The 9,058-nt window shown below is 42.7% G+C and overlaps 1 protein-coding gene across 1 annotated transcript; it reads left to right on the plus strand.

Moving 5' to 3' along the window:
• Positions 1-4,598: 4,598 nt before the first annotated feature.
• On the plus strand, positions 4,599-5,555 carry LOC147464474 (cyanamide hydratase DDI2-like). Its single transcript, XM_086509291.1, has one exon. It carries the CDS (start codon positions 4,744-4,746, stop codon positions 5,464-5,466), a length of 723 nt encoding a protein of 240 aa, XP_086365417.1. The 5' UTR covers positions 4,599-4,743; the 3' UTR covers positions 5,467-5,555.
• Positions 5,556-9,058: the final 3,503 nt, after the last annotated feature.

The raw sequence follows: 9,058 nt of genomic DNA on the forward strand, positions 1-9,058 counted from the left end.
TGTACTCCAGCATTGACGCCTACTCTGTTTGAGTTTGGATGTAGAAAATACCTGCAAAGATAGCACCATCCGTCATCATCAATAATAAGAAATTTCCTTGTTTGTCCTTCTAAGTTCTTTCTCCCGTTGAGATAAGGAAGACTCTCTCCTACGTTCTGCAATGGTGCGTACTCTTGCAATACATCAACGTGAAGATGATGTGTATTCTTTCTTTGGGTAAGTGTTGAAGGTGAAGGGGTTGAGGATTGCAAGTTCAAAGTGGTGTTTTCATCAGAAAAAGAAGTGTTCTCCATTCCTATAGTTGATAGAGAGACAGACAAACACTCGAGATTGACAAAATATCTCAAGTTTTGGGAGGGAAGGCTATCGTCCCATGTTTAGAGTTGATAGAGTTCCTATAGCTTAAGTTTTTTGAGGGAATGCTTGTAAGCTTGCACTTCAAATCATTAGTCATACGGTTATTGAATTCCTGACAAGAGAACGAAGGATAAGAAAATAAAGACGGTGGCTACCTAACAAAGAATGTCATTTTGGCTTTTTGTTGGCGCAAAAAAGCATCACGTAAAATGTACTGTTTAACATTTTTATTTTCTCTCTATAAGCTAACATGGAACTTCTTATAGGGCCCAAAAGTGAGTCCAATTTCCTCCTAATGTGGTGCTCTCTCTCTCTCTCTCTCTCTCTCTCTCTCTCTCTCTCTCTCTCTCTCTCTCTCTCACGCTTTATGCCAAAGCCACTGAGCTTGAAAAATTATCGCCGATGTCACAATCTAAAAGATGAGACCGTCGATGTTGAGAGCTCATGCTACAAAGCAAGTTGTGTGTGTGTGTGTGTGTGTGTGTGTGTGTGTATCAGGAACACTTCTTGCAAGGCTGAAAATGTGCTCTTGTTGCTCTCTTTCCAATAGAGTGTGAGTGCCATGAGAGACAAGAAAGATCTCTCTCCCTTTTCTCTCTTCCGATGCCTAAAAGAAAATCGTGTGTGTGTATGTACGCACGCGCTCACGCACACACACACACACACTTGTCGTCTCTACGCTTTTTTTAATACCGAAGATTGAATGCCTCCAACTCCGCTTCTTCTTTCTTTGTGTCCACTCTTTATAGAGTTACTTCGGGCGGTTGCTTTTCTTTCTCTAGCATTGTTTAAAGTTGTTGCTAGCACTACTTGCAATCTGGCCTTAGCAATATTGTAAGCCCCCAAAAGTCATTAGCATTGCTTATTTATTTCCCAAGCACTATAGTTTGGTTCCAATTTCCAAAGTTGCAATGTTTGAGAAATTGCATTACTGCTTTTGGTGGTTTTCAAGCTCCAAAGGCTCCAAGCTCTGGAGCACCCCAACAAAACACATGTGAGGAGCGGTGCACGAGGGGAAGGGAAAGAAGACAAGTGCATAGTGTGTTGGTGGAGCTCTATGTGAGGATACACTCCTTCTTATTATTTTAGAAAACCAGAAAATTGGATAAGTTTAGTATGGTCAATATGATGGGTACTCGGCCAGTTGGCATGAACCCTAATAGGTGTGAGCTTTTGCCTTACCACCTCAACTGGACTTTGAGTACCAGTTATCATCTATCGGTAAAAGACATTCAAACAAAAAGGAGGATATAAACTCCATCATCCCCAGATTCTCCCTACTGACCCCTAACAAAAGGTGGTTGATAGATAAGGACAAAAAAAATTACTCTTTCAATTTCCAAAGCATTTGCACCCTAGGCATCCATCCTAGAAAACTGATTTTTCTTTGGCTGCTAAACTTTAAAAAATGTGCATGGGAAGAGATCTTTGCTCTCAATTCAAATCGGCACAAAAGATCTTGCACATTTGTTTATGAACTGTCAATCTAATCGGCCGATTTTAGCTCCTCTTGTTAGAGTGTTGGCATTCCAACCTTCCTGGCAACAAGGGCTATTAGGAGAGAGTATCCAGCTACTATTTTCCTTTTCTGATGTAGCCATCTTTGAATTCTTGCGGATCATCTACAGACTTAGGAATTATTATGTATATGGAGGGAATTAATAGACTAGTAGTATGAGAAATCTTTTTATTGATGTTTTCTTTGAGGATAGATGACTTTGCTTAGATGAAATCAAGATCTATGGAAAAGGTGAGCCATTTTAAAAGACAAAGCACAGCTCCTAACACCAAGAACATCTATCAAGAGCTCATGCACAAGAAGGATTGGACAAGGGCCTGATACCGATTTTGGAATCCACTTTTGAGTGGAAAGCTTGGAAATGGCCCAAGAGTTGTCTTTTCTTCAAACCTCACAATAAGAACATCTATCAAGAGCTCATGCACAAGGAGGATTGGTTCACTCCCTTGAACAAACAGTGGAAAAAACAACGGTCAGAAGCCCAATGGGCTATGGTCACGATGAATATCTGGGGACCACAGTAGCCCCAATATATGAAGGTGTTTCCATGGAAGGTACTATGGAGGGCCCTGTGTCGACGAGCATCAAGGTTCAAGCATAGTGCATTGGATCCAATAGGTGCTCAGGGTGCCAAGGGACTAGCGAAGATCTCGCACACCTATTCTTGGTCTGTCCGGCTATTAGAGGAATGGCGGGGAAGGCAGGCAAGTGGATACAAAAAACGGGGAAGATAGGCTTCTTCAAGAATGATTTGTGTCTAGAGAGGAAACATTTTCAAAGTCCTACCCTTCTTGTTTGTACTCAAATTGTAAGATTTTGCTTCTTCCACAATATCTGGAAGGCCAGGAATTGTCGCGTCTTTGATAACGACCTTTCTATGGCTAATAAGTTCTCAGTGATTGTACAAGAAAGTGAGGAGCTCATATACTTGATAGGTAAAGGTCACAACTCGGATGAATTCTCGATAATAGCTTGTTAGCTTGAATATGATGTAATCCAGGATCCTCACGGTTGGGTAGAAGCTTGAGGTTGAAGGTTGTAATTTTGTCTAAGACATTCTAATACAATCACTCACAATTGTGAGTTTTGCCAAAAAAAAAAAAAAAAAAAGACAAAGCACAAATGTAGGAGTCATTCCAAGATCAAGGATGAGAATAATTGAAGAAGGAAGTTATACACCTTTGGACAAGTGCTCTAAACAAATTGGTGAAAAAATTCTAAAGATGGTGAAAAAATTCTAAAGATAATGGGCAGAACAAAGAAGGGAAAAGAATATCTAGATGATTAAGAATTCCAATTTCTCCGAACAAAGGTAATGGGTGGAACAAAAAAGGGAAAAAATTTCGAGGAAATATCTAGATGATGAAGATTTCTAATTGCTCTGAGTGTCTTCCCCCCTCGCTCCTCCCCCTCGCCCCCCTCAATGGGGTTTCAAAAAAGAACATGCAAAATAGTCTTTGAAAACTGAAATTTGGTGTAGTCCCACTAATAAATTTCAAATTCACCCTTCGATTTTCTATTGCCTAAACTAGTTGGAGAAATGTTTATTTGAAAATCTAAAAACTTTTAGCTATGTAATATTCCCCACGAAAGGTTGTTGAAAAATTCGAGATGTGTATTTTCTAGCACTTGTGAAAAATACTTGAAAAGGGACATGATACGAAGTAATGCAAGAAAAAAAAGATAGTTTACATGATCATCCATCGCCATAAATATACGAAAAGTTCTAGAGAAGAAAGGTTTACTCATGATTTTTTCGGGGTGCTAGTATTAGGTGCTACGATTTTTGAAAAGAAGAAGTCGAAGGCGAATCTTGGTAGATGCGCAGAAAAGCAAGACTGGCGCCGTGAGGTCCCGATTGCAACACGTGGAGTAGTGAGAAAGTGCAGCATATGGCAAGTGTGGGACGACGTAGCAAGCGAAGCAAGTAGAGGTGACGGGCAGATGCGAAGGCAAAAGTGTGTGTTTTTCTTTTATATGATTGGCCCGAAGGAGCAACATGACTTGCTCGCTAAAGTGGTTACGAGATCATGTGTAGGGTAATTCTTGGTTAGGTGGGGGTTCGAATCCGTATTACCCTTTTGTAAGGGTACTAAATCATTTACTTAAGAGGAGAGAGAAGGAATCTCAGTGCGCATCTAGTCAAGAGGTAATGAATAAAATAAAAGAGGAGCGAGTAGGGTGCTAGTATGGCAAGTACCGGAGGGAGAAGTGAGAAATCAAGCATGGGTAGAAATGCAAAAGGTTGAGTCCTGTTGGGGACTCTATGAGCCAGTTCACATCATCCCAATGTTTCGCACTTGTGTGCAACCAACAACCAAGCGTTTCAATTCACATGGAGTGTTTCGCTCTACGAGAAGAACTCAAAATTCTAACTGATAAAAGTATTCCTATCTCAACAAACACAAAAAGTAGGGTGTCATGCCAAATTAAGGTGTGGGCTTGTCTCGTAGTTGCCAACCCGCTCCACCTCCGAGACCAAGAGCAGCCCCACAACTAGTTGCCAACTATAGCACGGGAACAAAGATTGTTCGCAAAACAGGTTGCCAACCAGTTGCGAACCCTAGCTTCACGTGAACTGGCTCTATGTTAATTCACACGTGGGAGGCTAGCGAACGGCGTTGGTGGATCAAAGAAGAACGCGTCCATTCAATCCCATAGAAAGGACACTACCTATTGCCCTTTGGACCAGTTCCTGCGAAGAAAGAATTGCAGCATATAAGGTCGAGCAATTCTCAAGTCTGCAGCATACACAACTCTGCAGCATACACAACTGATCAAGGCTATCCATAATACCGTATCCTATAGGCCTCATTTCAGAATTAAGATTTCTGTAGAGAGATCTCTGCATCAGCATCAGCATCATCATGTCGGGCATCGTTAGGGAGTTCGACTACTTCCAGATCGAGAACGAGGTGAACGCCGCCCTGCAAGCAGCCAGCGTTGGAAACCTGGTGCCCAGGCGCGTCTCCTTGGAGTCCATGCCCATCCCCTCCAACGCCCTCACTGATAAGGCAACGCGGTTTGCGCACGACGACATCCACCCCTCTCTCTTCACGCACTGCCTCCGCACCTTTTACTTCGGCACCGCCATCGCCATGGAGGCCTTTACCAACGTGAAGTGGAGCGCGCAGACTTTCTACCTGGCGGCGATCTTGCACGACATCAAGTGCTCGCCGCAGGCCTTCAAGGAGTCGCACGTCTCCTTCGAGTTCCATGGGGGGATGGCAGCGCGGGCCTTCCTGCTCGATGCCGGCGCAGGCGACCGCGCCGCGGACACCGTCATGGAGGCCATCTGCCGCCACAAAGACGCCAGCTACACCAGCTCGGGCTTCTCGCCAGAGGGGCAGATGCTGCGCTTCGGTGCCCAGCTGGACGTGCTGGGCAACTACGAGCCCCTCATCCACCCCTCCACCATCGCCGACGTCGTCCACGCCCACCCCCGCCAGAATTTCAACAACGTCTTCGCCGACACCCTCATCCAGGAGGCTAACACCAAACGCTACTGCACGGGCGTCCGCCTCCTCAAGCCCGGACAAATCGATACCATTCGCAAGAACCCCGTCATGCGAGCATACGATGGCTGGTAAACTCTCCTAAAGAGTTACCCATGGGGTTGTATATTTAAATAAATTGTAATTTGAGCTAATTATGGGGTTGCAATGTGCATGACTTCTAATTTTGTATCACCTTCATACGTCGTGAACTTTTCTTTACAAAAGTCTAGCTGCCAGTTTGATTTCAAAAAGAAAAACTGGTATATGGTGCCCTGTGCAAAGCAAATAGCAAGCATTGTTGCTATAAGTACCTTATAAGTCCACATTTACATGGCTTCTAAAACTACCTCATTTTCATGCTCTTTTGATATTTATGTTCTAGTTCTCTCACTATTTGCACAAGTCTTCATGTGCTACTTCTCTATTGTGCTAAGCTATAAACTTGTAAAGGAATCTAGACACCATTCCCTTTGACATCCATGAATCCAGCTTTCTAGTCTTCAGGAAGCCACACTTGCCATTTCTTTCTAGCAACATTTCTTTGCTAGTCAATACTTGCTAGGTTTTAAGACAAGAGCTTGAGGGAGCCACTTTGAGGATGCCTGCTACAGTGATGTCTTGGTTAAAGGCATCACATAGTGGTATCAAAGCATAGGTTACAAGATGACATTGATTCAAAATATAATTGGCATGATCTTAAGGATTTGTTCTAATAAGCTGAATGTATTATTGTTTTATAATTTTGTTAGTAATTTAGGAGTTTGAATTACTTGTATTGCAGGTCCAAACAATTAGATGTATGCATGTTTATTTGATAATTATTTGATTGCATGTTGTAGTTAATGAGCACTTAAGTAAAACACGTGTAAAGCTTGCTTTCTGGTTTGCACTACAAAAAGTTAGAAACAAAATAATGTTGTTGGAAGTTGGGGCTTTGCAAACATTTGTTATGGTCCATCTCCTTTGACTAGGTGCATCAAACGTAGAGGGTTTCTAAAAGGGGTAAGAGCTCCCTAGCTACTGTCTACAATATCACATAGGGCCTTGAAAGTGGACTCACACTCCTTATCAAAATTGCATTCAAAGCATGCATCTCTCTCTCTCTCTCTCTCTCTCTCTCTCTCTCTCTCTCTCTCTCCTTAACCAAATAACTCATGAACGTTACTACCACGAGTTGTAACAAGTAGGGTACTAGCTAGCACAAAATCATTAAAAAAAAAAGAATCTGAAGCGATGCCTTTACTAGAAGGGAGGAACGAAGGCAGACAATGGTTACAGGTGGTGAGGGCAACCAAGAAAACACTCGTGCAAAGGGCCCAATGAGAGGGGGGGTTGGGGGGTTTCTAATCACCGAGCAAAAAAAACCAAGCAAAGATAAATCCGAGCAAATTGATACAAGAGTAACAATAGTGAAAGAAAAACGTTATGCCATGCACATTACTTTCACTACCACAAATCTGACACTTAATTGTCAAAAAATAGATTTTAGAACCATTATGAAAATTGAATACTCGAGGCACAAGCAATCTCTTCATACTCAAAACATCTATGATTCAATTCCATGTGGCATGGCTCCTCTCAAAACTAGCCCACCAAAAATTCGGCACCTAGATTTTGCAAAAAAAATCAACACACAACCTTCTAAGCCTACAATGCTAACCGAGAACCTCCTAAAGCATGACTTTTGTAAGCAAGAGAAAACAAGTGCCTAAAGAAAGTGGAAACAAGCGCACTCTCTCTGTCTCTCCTCTCAGCTTTGTAGTGCAGCACCCTTGAGCTGCCCTCCCTTTCCCCTTGCCAGCTCGGCCCTAAAATGGTGGAGGAAATGAGAGCAACAAGTTGTGGATGCACCCACTACAACTACATCGATGGTGTATGCAGTGGCAATGATGAAGTGATGTGCCCAATGCATGATGAGCTCAAGCATACCCAACTGCCTCATGACCAACTCAACAAGGTTCTTGAGCTAAGATTTATCTATTGCTTTTTCCCACACTTGACTAAGAGTTAATCCATGTTAAGATCTTATTAGAACACAAGAGAAGGGCCCATTCTATGAGGCTCATGTGAAACATGTAGATGTTTAGTTGTTGCTTTGCTCAATTGTGACAAAAGTTGATTCCTAAAGTCTCCTTTACTCAAACAGATTTGCAGACATCGACATTCTTTAATAGAAGCTTCCAAGTGAAATTTTGGGCTTGTTTGGATGGACAAGACCTAAACCCTAATGAGTCTATCATGATCATTAAATAGAAGCGATCTGACCCAGAATCAAATGCAAGTTCTTCTGCATAGAGAAGGCCCAAGTCTCAGGTGCATTTTCTATCTAGATGGAGAGGTGAATTCATGAAGCAACAATTTCTTATAAGCTCCTATGTTGTGAGTGTTCTCACAAGTGTTCGGGAAAAATGTGTCTCAACTTAATATCGTGCCGTTTTCAATTTCAAAAATGCCGATTGAGGGCAAGGGAAAAAGGAGAAACCCCGCCCCGATGAAACCCCAAAATATAAACCTAATTTTTTAAAATTTCCTCCTGGAAAATTCAAGGAAAGGAATTTTGTGTTTGGAAAAGTGATTTTCCCAAACACTGGCTCTCATTGCTGAAAACACCCAAGTTCTTAGACCCAAGTTCCTAGGATATCCAGGCAAAGATTGGAATATTTTTTAGTCCTAGCTCACATTATTGCGATTTAAAGCTTCAAAAGCCTGTCAAATCCTTTGCAGTAGCACGTAAACAAGAGCCTTAACCATCGCACGAGTAGAGTCAATGTTTCTTATACACACCAACTCTCTAGCTATAATTAATGCCCCAATCCCTTAATTCACGAAAAAAAAGCCCTCGCATTGCAGTCTCGCTCTACTGTCATCCGCCCTCAACAATGTCGCTTCGCCATCGTTTTTGCAAGAGGCACTCACTGCTCAACTAAATGATCTCCTACTGCAAACCATCGCATACGCCGCTTTTTATGCATGTGGTGCCGCCTACTACAGTAGCTCCCTAGTCTACTTGCGGCGCAGATTGGTTGCAGCAGCAGACCAAGGACGGGTAGGGTCATGTGGGTAGGGTCTTTTTTTCAAATAAAAAACATGAAGTAGACTAGGGAGCTATGACGCGGACTGGTTGCAGCAGCAGACCAAGGACGGGTAGTGTCATGTGGGTAGGGTGTTTTTTTCAAATAAAAAACATAAAGTAGACTAGGGAGCTATTCGTGCGGACTGGTTGCAACAGCAGACCAAGGACGGGTAGGGTCATGTGGGTAGGGTCTTTTTTTCAAATAAAAAACATGAAGTAGACTATGGAGCTACTGTAGTAGGCGGTGCCACAGGAAGAGAAAGCGGCGCAAGCGGTCTTTTTTTTGGAAAAAAACATCATGCTAGTTTGTAGTCACCATTTTGAAAGTAGTTTTATGAGTGGAATCTTATGCAAATTTCATACACTTTTTGCTGGCAATGGTTTGAGAAGCATAAACGAGGCCTATGGAGGTGTGTCATGCAAAGAGGCAAACATTGCAGATTGTGTCAACCCTCAGGCGATCGTTGGAGGCTGTGCCACCCTCAGTGGAGAGAGAGAGAGAGAGAGAGAGAGAGAGAGAGAGAGAGAGAGAGAGAGAGAGAGAGAGAGAGAGAGAGAGAGAGAGAGAGAGAGAGAGAGAGAGAGAGAGAGAGAGAGAGAGAGAGAGCACCG

The sequence above is a fragment of the Adiantum capillus-veneris genome, chromosome 1 (genome assembly GCF_014529385.1).
Source record: "Adiantum capillus-veneris isolate H3 chromosome 1, ASM1452938v2, whole genome shotgun sequence".
NCBI lineage: Eukaryota > Viridiplantae > Streptophyta > Polypodiopsida > Polypodiales > Pteridaceae > Adiantum > Adiantum capillus-veneris.